At 52.0% G+C, this 18,228-nt stretch overlaps 1 protein-coding gene and 1 pseudogene across 1 annotated transcript; both read left to right on the top strand.

The window, feature by feature from the left end:
- Positions 1 to 377: 377 nt before the first annotated feature.
- LOC132245856 (cytochrome P450 2G1-like) lies at positions 378 to 6,741 on the top strand (annotated as a pseudogene).
- Positions 6,742 to 7,923: 1,182 nt separating this feature from the next.
- Positions 7,924 to 18,211, top strand: LOC102573640 (cytochrome P450 2G1). The gene is made up of 9 exons (XM_006264936.3): positions 7,924 to 8,123; positions 10,127 to 10,289; positions 12,134 to 12,283; positions 12,783 to 12,943; positions 13,991 to 14,167; positions 14,442 to 14,583; positions 15,577 to 15,764; positions 16,221 to 16,362; positions 17,559 to 18,211. The coding sequence occupies exons 1-9, from the start codon at positions 7,944 to 7,946 to the stop codon at positions 17,828 to 17,830; spliced, it is 1,575 nt and encodes a 524-aa protein (XP_006264998.1). The 5' UTR covers positions 7,924 to 7,943; the 3' UTR covers positions 17,831 to 18,211.
- The last annotated feature ends 17 nt before the right edge of the window (positions 18,212 to 18,228 follow it).

Here is an 18,228-nt window from a genome sequence, read left to right as displayed (position 1 = left end):
CCTGATCAGGAGAGCAGAGTCTAATGAGAGTCGCATGATTGGACAAACAGGAAGCAGACGCATGTGCAGCCATCCCAGAGTGCCTCTTAGACGTGACGTACTTAACTCTGACAACTCAAGAGCAAGATACAACAATGCCTCATGGGCATGCCTGCCAAGTCCCACATGACTGTCTAATTAGGGGTTCCTGCTCGTCTGGTATGGTGTATATACACATACACATATATATATATATACACACACACATACACACACACACACACACACACACACACACACACACACACACACACACACCCCCGCAGGCAGGTGAGCATGAAGTACATCACATCAGACAGCTCTTGGTACTGCTCTCGGTCTGCCAACTTCTTGGCAAAATGGAGCTTGGAGACGCGGCGACTCTCCTCCTGGCAGCCTGTGCTGCCTGCCTGATGATCTTCTGGGAGTGGAAACGGCAGCAACGAACAAGCAAACTCCCCCCAGGGCCAACACTTCTCGAACCCTCTGGCTACCTGCTGCAGGCTAGGAACAAGGGGATGCTTGAAATACTGTGGAAGGCAAGTCATCTCCACCCCAGAGCCCTCACCTTCATCCTGGTCTACCTGGGGAGCCATTTCCCCCAACCACCTGCTCCCCAGAGAGGGCTGGCAATGGCACCCAGGAGTGCTAGCAAAGCTCAGCACCTGCACTAGCGCAGACCCCACTATCTCAGGACTGTGTGCATACCTGCAGGGTCAGCTCCCAGGACTCACTGTGCACTCACTTGGAAATAGATACAGTCCTGATGCCTGGGACTTGGACCCAGACTACACCCACCCCACCTTCTACTGAAGAATGATCTTCACTGGGCTACAGTTAAGCTCCTTCTAGCTTGCCAACCCCAACTAGACCATTCCTGGTTGCCCGGGAGTTGGCTTCAGCAGGAGGTGTGGAAAGAGCCCCGTCATGCAGCCCCCAGGCTGGGCACTGGGGTTGTGGGTGATGGGTAGGGACCTACTTAAACCGTGGTTTCAGGAAAACCAGCCATCTCTCTGAAAAATGGCAGTAGGGATAATGTCCCAGGAAATCAACCAGGAAATTGCAGCCCTCCTGAGACGGGAAGGTGCTGGCTGGTGGGGCGGCACGAAGGGCAGCAGTCAACATGGCAGCCACCCTCTTGCCCCTCCTCCTCCTGAGGCCTCCCTGCCAATCAGAGCAAAGGGCTGGGCTTCTCCATCAATCAGCACCAAGGGGCTGGGCAACAGTGAAGTGACCACAAAATGGCTTCTCAGGCCATGACCAAGCCACAAAAATTGCTTCCACTCATCACGAGTTAGGTATGTCCCTAGTGATAGACATTTTGGTTCCTCGAGGCTCAAAGGAGCCCCATGCCCTGGTCATCTACTTGCATGGGTGCCCACAAGGCTTTTCATTACCGCCAGCACCAGCTCTGCTCTGGAGTCAGGATGCTCTGCAAGTAACTGCATTATCAGAGGGGGGCAAGGGCCTCCCCTCAGGGTGCTCTAGATCCTGAGACGGGTCTGCTGAGCTCTGTGGAGGGCTGGCGACGGGCAGACTCCCTGCTCTGCACTATGCTTCGTGCCATGCTCCAGGAAGCTCCCTGATTGTCACCCAGCACCACGGGCAGCTCTTTGGTGGCATGCAGCACCCACCAGCATCCTCAGGGCTCAGCTTGGCAATCTGGATCACATGCTAGGGAAAAGAACAGGACGCTTGAGAGGTCCAAGGCTTGACCAGAAGTTCTTGTGAGAGTCATTTGAATCGGGAAGAAATGGAAGCAACCAGATGGCCAAAGGCTGCACCCCACAACACAAGCCACTCTCTTTTTCTCGACACATGCCTGGATGGGTATGTGACCAATTACAGCCAGGCTCCTGCACGATATAACATTCTCCAGCCAATCCAGATCCTTATTAAATGCCACGTAACTATGTGTTGAAATGCATAGTAACAACCCATATTGAGAAGGCTTATTAAGCAGCCAGCGTCGTCCTTTCTTGAGTCACCACCTAAATGACATGGTCTGGCTGCTGTCACATGGGTTTTCATTCCTTGCATTCCCTCTTTGACACGTCTTTTTGGCTTATACATCCAGTTAAACATGCGTGTGAAGGCTCTGGTGACCAAGGGCCCACACCCCTCCAGCTCAGCTCCTCAGTGGTCAATGGGGCCAGAATATTGTGCCTCATCAAATCCTTGGGACAGGTCTACCTCAGTACATTGAAAGCTTACTACCAGGGGCTCCCACGTCCCGTTTCACGTCTGAGCACTACTGGAACAGAGTGAGGAGAAATCCCCCTGACGCACTGGGATCTCCGTAGAGCCCAACTGGCCCAGCAGTTCCATGTGGGATGTAAATTGATCCGGGATTTCACGGGCCAACATCCATCGCTCTGGCTATGGCCACGTATCACTCATGTGCCTGGGTTGAGTGCACCTTGGTGGTCATGGCAGCATCTGACCCTCCTGGCTTCTCATTTGTACCAACTCCCAGCACAGGTGAGAGAGAAGTACGGCCCCGTGTTCACTGTGAATTTGGGCATGTGGCAGTTAATGTGTCTCTGCGACTCCGACTCCGTGAGGGAAGCCCTGGTGGACCAAGCAGAAGAGTTCAGTGGGAGAGCGAGAGCAGAGTTAGTGGACACATTATTCCAAGGTCACGGTGCACGAGAGCAAGGGCTGGGCTCTGATGGCAGTCCCAGTTCAAAGTTGACTACATGTCACATCGCTTTTACTTATATGAAGGCTCCATGACAGATCTTATTTCTCATCTAACTGACTTCTATCATTGCTTGATGTCATCACACATCCTTTGAAAGCATTACCATACACTCTAGGAATAACCCCCAGGGTATTTTGCTTTCCAGACCGCTCTTGTTTTTGACCGCTCCAAATGTAATGGTCACCAAAAATAGTAGGCATTAGAAAAAGAAAATGGTATCCACTTAGTACAGGTTTATGACGGGGACTTCTAGACTGCTGTGTAGTTTCCCAAGCCTCACTGGTTGGCATGGGTGGAAGCAAGCGAGAGCCTTCATGTCAGAATTTACCTGGACAGCAACTACCGACAACGAGAACGTATCCCCCGCGAATGGGGAAATCCATGAATAAGGCTCTGTGTTCATGAATGCAGTGCCCCCGGCAGCTGGGGGGAAGGGGGGCGGGAGGGAGAGGGGGGCACAGTTGCACTGGGGCAGCAGGACCCCAGCGGCAGTGGCAGGAGCCCAGTGGCAGCAAGCGCAGAGCTCCCGAGGAAATCTTTTAAATGTATTACAAGGCGGGTTTGACATCTGGGAATATTTGAAACCACGAATGCCAAACCCGCCAACAGTGAGGCTTTCCTGTATTTGAACCTGATATACAGAAGTGCAAAGGACCCAGACCTGCAAACAGAGGTTGATGGGATCTGTGGGGCTCAGGCTCAATCCAGCCCTTTCATGGTAACATAAATAAATATGCAAGAAAACTGTCATTGGACTTACCATAACACTTTAGGTTGGTTTCAACACCCACTTAAATGATTAAATTGAGGCCAGGTTTGGAGACGGTGATGTGAGTGAAGAACTTTTCCTATTTTCTTGAAGAAACGGCAGTTGGCATCCTAGGAGAGGGATTCCCAGCTGAAAAGCAAGTGGATTTGAAGAAGCATCTTCATCTCCAGTTCAGAAGGGCATCATTTAATATGCACTTTGTTCTTTAAAAGATGGTTCCTTGTACTGGACATCACATGACTTGTGTCATGACCCAAAGGTCTGATTTTTTTTGTGTGCGCTTCGGCACTAAGAATTATCCCCGCGGGTATACAGCTTCGTTGCGTGGTGGAGTTCGGCTGCGCAGAGAACCCGCGTGCAGGGGAGTGTTCCCACCACTTTGCAGCGGTCTTTGCAGGGTGCATTTCCTTTGCAACACAGAAATGCACGGTGCAGAGTTCCCGCTCATTGTATGCAAATTCGTGCCCCGCAATTGGCTAGTTCTAAATTATTCACACGTGGCTGCTAGCGATTGGCCTGCTAGCCGTATAAGAGGCTTGAGCAGTTTCCGCCCAAGCCGAAGAGGACTCCGCATCCATCTTGTGGGGACTCTGGGTGTACGCGGCAGGGTAATAGAAACCCTGTGTGTCGCTCAGAGGGGTTTGGCGGCCTGATCCACCGCCCACCTCTTCCCGTCTTCGAACGAAGCCTACTATAAGACGTAACGACGAGTTTAATGCGCGCTTGTCCTGGACATCCGGAGTTTGTCTGCGTGGAGCCTAGCAACCTCCACGTGTGTTCGTGTTTTCTGTTGTGACCGCAACTCAAGCAAGTTCTCAGCCTACACCACGGCCATCTCGGTGTAAGTAAAATAATCTTAAAATCAACCGTTACGTGTCTGTGCCTAATTCTAGCTTGGCGCCTGCCCTCTCCGACCCGGTCTGCCCGGGCTGCCGGCCACAGCCCGCGTGCAGAGCGACGAAAGCGACCCGGGGTCAGACCCGGCGCACACAGTTACCCACACACTTCCCTCCATCCAGGTGTCGCCATGGCTAACGGGGAACGGTGGAAGCAGCTCCGGCGATTCTCCGCTTCAACCCTGAGGAATTTGGGGATGGGGAAAAAAAGCATTGAGGAGCGGATCCAGGAAGAATCTCAGTACCTGGTAGAGGAGATGGGGAAAAACAAAGGTCGGTGCTTTCTACACTGCTCTGGGGGTGTGAACTCAAATGCTTCTTGTCTGGTTCTGGTTAATGGACATGGATAACGAAATGCCTCAGAGACCACTTTCAGAGACTCCAGGTCTCAAGGAGGAGTCTAGGTTTGTCCAAGTCCTCAGAGCCCAGCAGCTCCCGTCACTGCCAGGGGAGTTCTCCAAGAGGACACCCTGGACATGCCAGGTTCTTCTCAAAATCCAGACCAGGCACCCAGCACTGCTGGGCCCTGGTCCTTGAGGACCTTCAGACCCTGGGGAACTTCTTCCAGCAGCTCACATCTCCCTTTCTGAGCGCATACCCAGCACTAATGACAGCATGGGAAGACACACCCCAGTCCCAGCTCCCTCTCTCAGGTGTGCCAAACAGCACAGCCGTGCATAGGACAGGGCTCCGTGCCACCTCGCCCCTCATGTTACCCTCTGAAATGTTTGCAGTCAGTGCCAAGGTCCCCATCACAACACCCATGACTGCGAGCTGGATCTGAGCCAGCTAAACCCAAGCTTACATACATCTGCGGAAGTTTCCAGGTCACTCCCTCCCTCCAAGGTTTGGGAGACTCATAATTAAAACTTTACCCCCCAGTATCAAGAGTCTGCATAGCTTGACAGGCCTAAAATTGGAAGGAAGGTGGTCATTGACCCTGTTGTCTCCCCACCACCAGGTTCTCCCTTCGACCCCAGCCTCGCCATCACACACTCGATTGCCAACGTCATCTGCTCCATTGTCTTTGGGAACCGCTTCGACTACAAGGACCAGAACTTCCTGAGCAGCATCAACAACACATTCTTGGATATGAGCAAGTTCTCGACTATGGTAGGTGATGTTTCTGGGGCAGAAGGAGAATCGGGCATATGCAAGACTCTCCCATCTCTGCCAATGGAAAAATGGGACCTAAATCCTGTCCACATTGCAGCCATCCCAAACCCCTATCCTGAGTGTGGATTCAGGGCCTCCAACAGGCTGAGAGCCTCTCTCCCATTGCTCTGGATGCTCCCCTTATCCAGGAAGAGACTGTCACAAAAGCCCCTGGTTTCTCAACCCTTGTGTATTCTGCCTTCTCAGAGAGGCCCCATCTTCCTCCACAAAAAAGTCAGTGAATAAGGGATGGAGGACCTTGCACTGTTACCTTCGTACCTGCACCGTGCCAGTAGAGCACATCAGGGGATGAAGCCAATATCTTGTGGGCAAAGGCAGCAGACACGCAACAGGGTCTCCCCTAATTCTCCAATGAGAGCAGAGGTTTCCAGTCCACTGAACTATCTCCCTTCTCCTCGTATCCAGTTCCATGAGATGTTTCCAAGGATCATGAAATACATACCCGGCCCACACAACTGGGTTTATAGCCACTACAAGGCCTTACACAATTTCATCCTGGAGAAGGTGAGGATAAACCAGCAGAGCCTGGACCCCAGATGCCCTCGGGACTTTCAACTCCTTCCTCATCAGGATGGAGGAGGTAGAGAGCGCGCCTCTGCTGACACTACATGTTAGGGTGGCCTGTGATTTTTTCGATGCATGCTCACCTATGGCTGATCTATGAAGCAGCAGGCAGGGAACTCAGGGCTAGAACAGGGGTGGGCAAAATGTGGCCCATGGACCGGATGCGGGGCCCCTACAAAATGTAGAAAATTAATATTTATCTGCCCCTGGCTGCCTGTCATGTGGGCCTCGATGGCTTGCCAAAACTCAGTAAGCGGTCCTCCGCCCAAAATAATTGCCCATCCCTGGGCTAGAATCACCAACTTAAGCAGATGCAACAAAACCTCCCGTATGGACAGTCACCCAAAGCCTGGGCAACAAAGCCGTTCTTTGTTGAGGGGTCAAATCCAGGTGCATACCATATGGCAGGCGGGCGTTTTGCACAGGGAGTCCTTTCGTTCCCTCCTTTCCAGGAGAAGCAAAACCCACAGAGTGACATCAACACCAGAAACCTGGTGGAGACGACAATCCAGTTATTCTTTGCTGGGACAGAGACAACGAGCTCCACCTTGAGATTCGGATTCCTCCTCTTGGTGAAATACCCAGAGGTCCAAGGTAAGGTGGACATGAAATAAAAATATTATGCCTATGCACGCCCTGATTTCAACAGAGACTGGTCACCTGCTCAGTCAGCAGCTGATCACCAGGCAATTGGAGATCTACACACAAAAGTCCAACTACACAGACCAGAGGTACAGAGCCCTGCTCCTGCTTTCTGTCTCCAGCGTCCCATTAAGGATGCCAATTGCTAACAAGACAGTGATTAGCTTTATATTTCAGGGAGGCTGGAGCTGGTGCTGAATTGCCAAACCTGCACAGAGACCAGTTATCCATGGAGAGCAAGGGTGGTGGTTAGATGGGGGTGGGATGTCAAGGGTCTGCATCTCACTCCCAGCTCTGCCCAAAATGCCCTGTGCAGCCTGGGACCAGGTTTTGGAAATGTCCCAGTTCAAGGCGGCAGGGATATCATTCTCTGCCTTGTGCCTGTCGATGGGGATGCGCTTAGGACACTGAATGTCTCTTACTGTGGGTCTGTCCTGCATTTAACACAATGGATCCTCAGACCAGGGGTTAGTGACACCATCCAGCTGCGAAGTAGGGTTGTGTGAAGCTTTGGGTGCCGATTCGATTTGGAGGAGATTCGGCCCGATTCAGTGGCCGAATCTCCAACTCTAAATCGAATCAGGGGACCAATAAAAAGGTCTGAATCCATTCAAAGTTCTCCAAATCTTCGGAAAAGATTCACAGAGGTTCGGTGATTCCAGGAGTCCCCACCTGCTGCAGCAGAGAGCTGGAGCTGGACTTGGAGCTGGTAAGTAGGGGGCAGGGGAGGGGACCACGTGGTGTGGGGCATGGGGGGCAGCAGGGATCGCCGCCACCCACAGCACCCCGTGAGCCGGGGCTTTTTTTCCAAAAAGCTGGCACCTGGAGCCTCCTCCTGCCCGTGTACCTCCATGCTGGCAGCAGACTGCTGGCCTTGCTTGTAGGGGACAGCTGGGGCCTGTTCCCCAATCAGGCAGTTGTGCCTCATTGGGATTGTAGCCAGCTATAGGCTGTCTTGCTGCTGCTCACACCCACCTTAGTAACAGAGCACACCCTATGCTCTGCTGCATGCACTCATCATTCACAAATCAAGAATTAACATGTGGTGCTGCATGTCCTGCGACTTCCTAATACCAAGTTGCTGCCTAACTAGGCCAGTACATATACCCACACCCCCAAGTGTCGGATATATCAGAGCAGCTGCCTCTTGGCATTGCTCTCATTGTGTGCTGCGATGGAGCTCAGAGATGCAGCGACTCTCTTCCTAACAGCCTGTATTTTGTGCCTGATCCTCCTCTGGGAGAGGAAACAAAGGCGGCCAAGGAGCAAGCTCCCCCCGGGGCCAATCCCTTTGCCACTGTTGGGCAACCTGCTGCAGCTGAGGGCAAGTGGGATGCTGAAGCCACTGATGAAGGTGAGTTGTGCTCTTCTGCCATCCTCCCAATTTCTGCTGCCAGGGCTAACCCAGCCCTCTCGGTCCCCCAGGACCTTTTGGGTACCAATCCTGATCTCGAGGTATGGGGGCTGTGTTTTGCATTGGCAGGGGGTGTCTGGAGCCTCCCCTCTGGGTGCTTGAGATCTGTAGGAGAGGTGCCAGATCCTGGAGTGATGGGAGTTCAGGTGCTAGATCTAGGCAGCTTCCTGGTCAGCATAGAGGACCACAGATCACTCTTGGGAGGCATCCAGCTGCTCTCATTCACTGTTGGGAGACCCTGGCAATCTGGACTGCCCACTCCAAGCAAAAGGGCCATGTAGCTGGGTGTTGCTGTACTTCACTGGAGCCACTTGTGAGAGCAGAAAAAGTATAACTAGATACCGACAGGCCCCATCCCAGCTGCACATTGCACAGTATTTTGGGTTGGACTTCCTGCCGCATGGTACGTATGCTGCAAATTACCGAGTGTTACTGTACTGTGCTCGTAGGGTAATGTTTTTAGCTGCTCTCCATCTGTATAATATGCTCCAACTGGGATCTTCCCACCTTCAAATGAATAACCTGTTTTTCAAAAGGTTCTGTAATTAGCCAATCCCCTGCTTACATGAGTCACAGTCAGATTGACAACACTAGCATCCATCACATAGAGTTTGAGACACGGCTGTGTCTGCCCAGAAGCAAACCTGCATGCGTGTTTGGCTTCCTTACCAAATTAAACCCACACAGCAGAGCTGTGCTGAACGAGGGCTCCAACCCTCTCCGTCTCAGCTGCAAACGAAGCCGATACGGGGCAGGCACCTTCCCTTCCGTCTCATCCCTTTCGATTCCCAGGTCTCTGGGACAGAGCTGCATCTCAGCTGTGTTCAGGGTCTGGTGCAACAGAGCCCCAAGTCCCCTGTTATTTCTGGGCACTGCCATCGCGATGAGGATACGCATCTCCGAACAGCGCTGCTCTCTGTAAAGCCGAATTTGCTCAGCAGCTACATTCAGGGTCACCTGCTGTTTTGGTTCGGGGAACAGAAATCTGGGCAGCCTCCACTCCTCCAAAAAATCCTGCCTAGGCATACACATCGAAGGTCTGGGTGACCTCACGTGTGTACACCATGACCCAGAAGGATCAACGGTTGCCTGCTAACTACATTCAGGACATAAGCTGACCCTTGAGCCCACTGGTATGAATGGTGAAATTGGGTTAGGAATGAATGCGGTTTATGGTGACAGTAAATTCAGTGAAGATAAATCAACACAGACCCACTGGATCCAGTTTCTCTAGCACGCAACGCCCCTTACATGTCACTGCACCAGTGACAACATACCCATGAGAACCTGGCCTCTCACGCAGTGGGGTAACTCGTCTTCACGGACAGAACAGCTAGCCCCTACTTGATCCCTACTGGCAAGGCCACCCAGGAAACTGCTCAGCCATTTGAAAGCCTGGTAGGAAGGCAGCAGCTGTGCTTCATGTCAGCCACTTCTGCCCAAGGCTCTGGGTGATTCTTGGTCATGACAAAGTGCCAAGACCAAGGCAAACTCAGGGGCTGCAATCCCTGCCACTTCCTTGCCAATCCTGTAAGAAGTGGACTGGGTTCACAGGTGGCCTGGAGCAATGGAAGTGAAGGACCTTAGAGTCAAGTCAGCCGGCAGGCATGCCAGGGAGCTCACCGCTGCAGACTCGCTCTCTCGCATCTTAGTCAGCACCTGTCCTTTACACTCTTGCAAGAGACTGAAACATTTCCAGCGCATCGGCTGGCAAAACAACTTGCTGTTGGGAACCGAGGCCAATGTCCAGTGCTTCTACACAGCATACACCTGCTGATAGTCAGCAGCGCGCAAGAAACTCGTCTTGCTCAGCCGGGCGCTATCCGCGCCCTTTGACTTGCTTATCATGACATTTACCTTGAGGCCAGGGGCTAATTGCACCTTGCTGATGACTCCAGCTTCTGACCCTTCTCTCTTTCCATTTTCACTGACTCTGAACGCAGATGAGAGCGCGGTACGGCCCTGTGTTCACACTGCACCTGGGCCCACGACAGGTCGTGTTCATCTGCAGCTGTGAGGCCTTGAAGGAAGCCCTGGTAGATCAAGCCAAGGAGTTCAGTGGCCGAGGAGTAGTGACCTCACTGAACAAGCTCTTCGATGGTTATGGTGAGTGCAAGCAAGGACTCGGCTCCGACTGCAGTCACTAGTAAATCACACCAGGATCCCAGCCGCTCAGCCAGCCCTGGAATCAAGGCAGCTTGGAATCAGTGACCCACGATGTCCCAAGTGGCAACTGGCTTCGGGGTCTTCGAAATGAGACATCCTGGGCCTGACGCACACAAGTGCTGAGCAGCCAGGCCTTCAACAACAACGGTGGGCGCTCAGCACCTCCGAAAAAATCTAGGCCCAAGATGTGTCGAGCTAGGTTTTGTAAAGCCATGCCCCCCACACGCACGCACACCCCCAGGAAGCAGCTGTAGAAGTCAAAGCTGGAAGAGCCTCCTCAATTCCCATCCAAACTCCAGTGCCAGAGAGACAGCTTCCACCATTCACTGCAAGGAACACATGAGACACGCTGGCACAACTGCCCCCATCTGTATACATCGTCCATCCAGGTTACAACAAACTTTGGGTAACCTTGCAGAGCAACAGGCTTGTAAAGCCAGACTCCAGATTCACACAAACAAAGCAATAGAAACCCATTACCACACCGAATTGCACTCATTGCCGAGACGGATCCAACTGATAACATCTGAGGCCATCCTAGTAAAACACTCATTAGGTATTAAATCATAAGTGTGTCACTTAGCCAAGGAGGAGGTCTTCATGAACAATCCCTTTCATTAATATATACCCAACTAGGTTGTAGATAGAAGCATGTCATTATTAATTGCATAATAAGGTTGTAAAACTGTGGGAAGTAGAGAATCGTGGACCTGAGCTGTCAGAAGACCTAAACGGGAGCTCAGGGTTCCCGAGGCCTGGCCTACGCCCGTCTCCCAGGCATGAGTATTGAGTATGCCTTTGGATTTCCATCGCCTGATCTGAATGCTAGTTACACTTGTGTTTGGCTTTCCAAAAACATGATGCCCTTGAGGAGAGACAGGCACACCCTCTCTTCATGCCACGGCCCCAGCTGACAAAGAAAGCTCCCTTTGTCCCAGTCTGGGGACAGAGGGCTTCCCTTTGCTCACTTTGGGAGAGGCTAGAACAAGAAGAGGCAGGCAATGGGAGGACCCAGCCAATTCACTGCAACTTGTGCAACAGGGTGAATAAGCAAGAAAACAGTTCTTGCACTTCCAAGGAAATATTAAGTGGGTTTCAATAACTACAGAACATAGCGGGGTTGGGCCTATAAAATCATAGAAAATGAGGGTTGAAGGGACTTCAGGAGATCACATCTAGTCCAACCCCTGCTCAAAGCAGGACCAGCCTCAACTAGATCACCCCAGCCAAGGTTTTGCCTTAAAAACCGCCAAGGATGGAGACTCCACCACCTCTCTGGGTAACCTGGTCCAGTGCTTCACCACTCTCCTAGTAAAAAAAGTTCTTCCGAATATCTAACCTCAACTTCCCCACTGCAGCCTGAGCCCATTGCTCCTTGTCCTGTCATCTGCTCCCACCGAGAACAGTCCAGCTCCATCCTTGTTCAACCCCCTGCAGGGAGGTGGAGGCTGCTATTCAATCCCTCTCGGTCTTCTCTTCTGCAGGCTAAGTAAGCCCAGTTGCCTCAGCCTCTCCTCATCACCCACATGACCCAGCCCCCAAAGCATTTTCATTGCCTTCCATTTGCAGACAGTGATGTAGGTGAATGACTGTTCTTACCTGCTCAAACAGTCACCAGCTGATAGTTTATATAACAGATTCCCAGCTGCAGAGCAAGAAGTTGTTTCCTAATCTCTCAGATCCACTTCAGGAAGGCATCGACTCATCTTTAAATTCTGCTTAACCGTTCTGGGCATCACATCACCCATTCCCTGCTTCATTCTCCATACGTTTCTCTGTACCAGGTGTTGTCATGGCCAACGGGGACCGGTGGCAGCAGCTCCGGCGATTCTGCACCTCAACCCTGAGGAATTTTGGGACGGGGAAAAGAAGCATTGAGGAGCGGATCCAGGACGAGGCCCAGTACCTGGTGGAGGAGATCAGGAAAACTAAAGGTTGGCGTGTAGTGTACTGCTATACGAAACACCTTCCACACTGCTCTGTGTAAGGTGGGAACTTAGGCAGTTCTGGTCCATTTCTGGGTGGTTAATGGACATCAGCAAGAGAAGTCGGTCAGTTTTTGAAGGAGCTCCACTCCCAGCTCAGGGTCTCAAGAAAGGTCTCTCAGATCCTCACAACCCAGCAGCTCCCGTCACCAATGGTGTAAGAGAAGAGGGGAGTTCTCCTTTAAGGGACAGGTTTTTCCCGAAACTAGACCAACTAGCCTACGCTCCAGGGCCGTATTCCTTGATGAGCTTCTTGCTCATTTGGTGCTTTGAGTCACAACCCTGCCCCGTGCTTTGGGTCCTGGTCCTCCCCGTAATTAAATTTCACCCAGCGCGGCCACGAATTTCCACTCCCTGCCCACGCTGTAGCACAAGCAGCTGCAGTTCCCAAGATTGTAAGGAAGCTGGTCACCGTCTGATCATCGACTCCGCTGTCTCCACAAAGCAGGATCTCCCTTTGACCCCACGCTCGTGATAAGCCACGCAATCTCTAACGTCATCTGCTCCGTTGTCTTCGGGAGCCGCTTCGACTACACGGACCAGAAATTCCTGCACTTGATGGGCATCATTAATGACACATTCCTGGAATTAAGCAGCGTTTGGACCATGGTAGGAGACAGCTCTGGGGCAGGAGGAGGGCAGGGGCTCTAAGACATGCTCCTCTGTGTGCAAGTGGGGTAAACGGGCCCCATTTCTAGGATCCTGTCCACATTGTGGATAACCCAAAACTTAAGCTCAGGTCTTCAAGGTGCAAGGCGACTCGAGTGCTTCTCTCCACCGTCAGGGCCAGGAGGAAGTCTGCCTAGACACCCCCTGGGTCCTTAAACTTCCCGTGTTCTGCCATCTCAGGGAGGCTCTACCCCCTCCCAACAAAGTCAGTGAGTTTGGGACTCTTTTCCTACCTATGCACATGTCATTAGGGCAGCATCAGAGAGCTGAGCACCCATCTTCCAGGAGTGAATAGCACGCTTGTAACAGCCGGGTTTTAGGTAATGACTAGAGCAAGTCAGGGCAGCAGCCAAGACTGGGGTGAGAAACTCCTCCAAGGGTCCAGAGTTGAAGCATCCAAGGCAGAGACCATGCCTTAGGATGGGATCTGAGACAGAGGAGGATGGAGAGGGCTGGGAACTTTGAGCTCAAGGCACAAGTCGCAAACAAAGGAGAAGCTGAGAGAACTGGGATTATTTAGTCTGGAGAAGACTGAGGGAGATTGAATAGCAGCCTTCAACTCCTTGCAGGGTGGGTCGACAAAGGATGGAGCTGGACTGTCCTCAGTGGGGGCACACGACAGGACAAGGAGCAATGGGCTGCAGTTGCAGCAAGGGAAGTTGAGGTTGGATATTAGGACAAACCCTCTCACTACAAGGTAGTAAAGTACTGGAAAGGGTTACCTAGAGAGGTGGAAGAGTCTCCATCCTTGGAGGTTTTTAAGGCCTGGCTTGACAAAATTTGCCTGGAATGATCTAGCTGGGGCTGGTCCTGCTTTGGGCAGGAGGTTGGACTAAATGTGACCTCCCGAGTCCCTTCCAACCCTACTTTTCTATGATTTTATAAACCAGGCCAACCTGGTTTGTGACACCGCAGGTCATGCTTAGGAAATGGTGACATTCACGGTCCTCAGTCCTCTGAGCCATTTCCCCTCCTGCCCATCCCCAGCTCTACGAGACATTTCCAAGCATCGTGCGGTACATCCCCGGCCCACATCACCGGATCTTTGGCCACTACAAGGCGCTGCATGATTTCATCACCGAGAGGTTGAGGATAAACCAGCAGACACTGGACCCCAGCTGCCCTCGGGACTTCATTGACTCCTTCCTCATCAAAATGGAGGAGGTAAGAAGGGGCTGTCATAATGCAACGTGTCTGAGAGGTCCACAAAGCTTTCCAAGGGCACTTCGCCCACAACTCTGAGCTGCAAGGCAGCAAGCTGGGAATTGCAGTGCTAGAGATACGGCACAAGCAGATCCAACAAAATCTTTCTTCCACAGTCCATCACAGCTGAGAGGGCAAAGGACTTCTCTGGTCAGAGGCCAAATCCAATTTCATGCGTGATGCCATGCTGCTGCTCTTCGCCACAAAGTCTTTTTCCTTATTTCCTCCTTTCAAGGAAAAGCAAAACCCGCAGAATGAATTCAGCACCAGGAACCTGGTGGAGACGACAATACAGTTATTTTTTGCTGGGACGGAGACAACGAGCTCCACCTTGAGATACGGATTCCTGCTCTTGGTGAAATACCCAGAAATACAAGGTAATGTGAATGTGAAACTGAAACTAGTCTAGAAATGGGCAGAGTGGTCTTGAGAAACCAATCACCGGTTGGGTCATCACATGGTCACCTGGGAACCGGGGACTTGCACAGGTCAAATCAGGTACATGGACCACAGGTCTACATCAAGGCCCCCTTCCATTCTCTTTCCCTGCCCATATTTCCATTTGTTCGCACAATGCTTAACGGGACGGCGGTCAGCCATCTCCACCAGTGAGCTTGGAGCCAGGGCTGGAATATAAACCCTGAAGAGCAGGGAAGATTATGTTAAGAAGGGGGCTGGGACTCGGAGGATCTGGATCTCATTCCCAGCTATGGTGAAGAGTCCTCTTGCACCCTTGGACAAAGCACAGAAACCTCTCGGACCCTCAGTGCACCTTTTCCAGAGAGAGCAGGAATAATCATCCTTCCCCGCCTTGTGCCTGTAGATGAGGCGGGGTGTGGGTGGGGACAATCTGTTATTGTGTGCCTATACCATAATTAACACAATGGTGGCCTGGGCTCAGAGACCAGTGGCATCACCCAGCTGGGAACTGGGCGAAGAGCTGGAAGGCCTAGAGGAGACAGACAGAGATAGGGAAGGGGGAACGGAAGCGGGCACCTCTGGGGGCAGAAGCCCCAGGTAAGCGGAGGGAGAGCTTTAACTGTCTTGCTGCACATTACACTGAGCTGCAAATCTTGATCAGCTTAGTGCTAGCCTGCAGTCACATCTTCAACTGGAGCAGCACATCTGTGGGGAGTGGCAGGCTTATGTGGACCGGGAGCTAGGTTACACACATCAAAAGACAATCCTGCCCTGGAGCGGTGTAACTTTGAGTTGCATAATGAGCCCTTTAAGCCACTTAAAGATGCAGGGGTTAAGAGCTCCAGGAGCCGCCTAAAATTAACGTGCAACAAGGGCAGCTGAGGATGCTGGTGGCATTTGTGCAAGGGGCTCTGACCCAAGCCCACCCCCTTTGGATCTCGTCTTTGCAGAGAAGGTGCAGGAGGAAGTCGACCGCGTCATCGGGCAGAACCACAGCCCAGCCATGAACGACCGAGGCCGGATGCCGTACACCAACGCCGTGATCCACGAGATCCAGAGATTCGCTAACATCGTCCCCTTGGGGGTGCCACACAAAGTGACCTGCGACACCCACTTCCAGGGGTACCTTCTCCCCAAGGTGCTGCCTCGAGGTTACCTGGAACTTTCCATTCGTGCCTTACAATTTCACCCCACAGGGCCTGGCGCTCTGGGGTTGGAGCCTGGTCTGCCTTCAGCAGGGAGCAGCAGGGACTAGGAAATCTGGTAGACTGGATTAGACTGAACATATGCAGGCGTCCAATATTGTAACATGCTCGTTGGCATCACCGAGCCTGCCAGAACACTGGCAAGGCCTGGCACCGCCTGCCTCTCTCCCTCTCCTCCTCCTCTCAAAAGCTTTCACGGCTCTTTTAACAGTTGCGGGAAGGAGGAGAATTAACATCTGCTCAGCCAGAGGTTGGTGGAAAGTCCTTGACTCTAGGTGGAGCTACTCCCCTACAAGTCCCAGCTGAGACGGGTTTTATCTGCGGCTGGGAGCTCCAACAAGGAAGGATCTAACTCCCCATGATGCTTTGTTCCCATCCTTCTTCTTCAGGGTACAGATGTCTTCCCTGTATTGGGCGCAGCTCTCTGGGACCCCAAATACTTCAAGGATCCAGAAAGCTTCCATCCCGGGCATTTCTTGGATGAGGAAGGCCGCTTCAAGAAGAACGATGCCTTCCTACCATTTTCCTCAGGTAGGGAAAATGGTCCCGACTCAAGAGACCAGAAGCTCTCCCTTTCCTGCACCGTCAGTGGGTCTGCATTAATTCTCATTACACTTCAAAGCGGTCCAGGTCACATCACATCCTAGCTCCTCACTTCCAGGCTCTTGCTGTAGAAGGGCCAGGGATCTCCTAGGGATCCTCCTCCGGTCGCTGCCCCAGAGGGGTTCAACGGGGAGCCCCTTCCAGCCAATCATGGAGTGATTTACTCCCAGGGGAAGCCTCATTTGGGTCTCCTTAGCTAGTTTGTCTGAATTCGTAAAACTAGGGAGTTATATCCCATCTTCCCCTCTCCTTCGCAAATATGTTTCATCTTGGCCCTTACCAATGTAACCCCAAGATATGGTTACAGCACACATTTCGAATCTGGACACCTGGGGTCCCAAATCTAAATACCAAAGTGAAGTAGGAAATTAGATGAATCTCAGGAAAAACATTCTTCAGTCCAATCGGAGAAGATCTAGCCTAGTTATTGTGTCCTTGTATGGACACCCCTCCACACACATCATCCTCACTGCTTGTCTCTGTACCTCGTCGGGTTTGTCGGGATCCCTTTGAGGTGGGGAGACCGCACCTGGAGTACTGCATGCACAAGGCTGATTTCTGCTTCGTTGACAACTCCTTTCTTAGCTCTTCCCAACATTTTACTTGCTTTTCCCCAGTGCTGCTGAACACTGTGCTGACGATTTTGGGGTCACTGCAAACAGTTCACTAAGAGCTCGCTCTTGCACGGCAACAGCTACCGGGCAGCTCATCATTACCTAGATGTTGTTTCGAGTCGTTTCCCTCCCCTCACCTGCGTGCACCAATTTGCACTTGCCAACCATGAAATTCATCTGCTATTTGCTGGCCGTTTGCTCAATTTTCCGAGACGGTTTGTAGTTCTTTGCAGTCTGCTTTGCTTTCCACCACCACAAATGATTTTGTGTAGTCACCAAACTTGGCCACTTGCCTATTCTGCTACTGATTGGACTGCAGTGAGCTCTGTAGCTAGAAGGTTTAAAAGTTTACAAGGCAACGTGGGACCCAGGCGTGCCTAGAATCCACCCTTCCACACATAAGTAACCACAGGACTTTGCAGATTTAAAGCCCAAACAGGTATTACTTGTTAATCCTAAGACACTACATGTTCTTTCTATTTATGTCATCAGCTCTCTTTCTTTCTGTAGGCAAGAGGGTGTGTCTGGGAAAGAGCCTGGCCCTCATGGAGCTCTTCCTGATCCTAACCACCATCCTGCAGCGCTTCACCCTGAAATCGCCAAAACTTCCGCAAGAGATCGACCTCACCCCAAAAGCAAGTGGGTTTTTAAACGCACCTCCCGACTACAAGCTCTATGCCATCCCAAGGGAAGGAGGGCTGGAGAGCACTATAGGAGAGCCATGGCAGACCGTGGAACAAGATGGAGGAAATGATGAACCCAAGGCAGCGAGGCACGGGTGACTGAAGAAGGCCCGTCACATGCAACCTCGTCTTCAGGAGCCGATTCTACCACTCTCCGGCCATTGTACCCATGGTGTTTTCCAAGCTTCTTCTGAATATCTTTGCATAGTGAAAATAGCAGCAAGCCGCGTCCGGCGCAGAAGGCAGGTAAGCTTGCGGCCACGACTACGCTTGGTTTTGTGACTGAAGCACCGGGCCTGCAGCAGGACTCCTGGGTTGCTTTCTGGCTGCAGGAGGGACTGTGGCGTCCTGGCTGGAGCAGAGGGCTGGGAATCACCAAGAAATCCCTGCACCTGCCCTTGGGCTTTTATCTCCTCTGGGATTTGTCTTTTCCTAAATTCCACAGATGCTGCTGGCAATAAAACCTTCACTGAACAGCAATGGATTCTCTCTCTGTG

The sequence above is a fragment of the Alligator mississippiensis genome, chromosome 15, assembly GCF_030867095.1.
Source record: "Alligator mississippiensis isolate rAllMis1 chromosome 15, rAllMis1, whole genome shotgun sequence".
Taxonomy (NCBI): Eukaryota; Metazoa; Chordata; order Crocodylia; family Alligatoridae; genus Alligator; species Alligator mississippiensis.
Note: the sequence above shows the minus strand (reverse complement) of the source record. Positions and strands in the feature narration are given on the sequence as shown.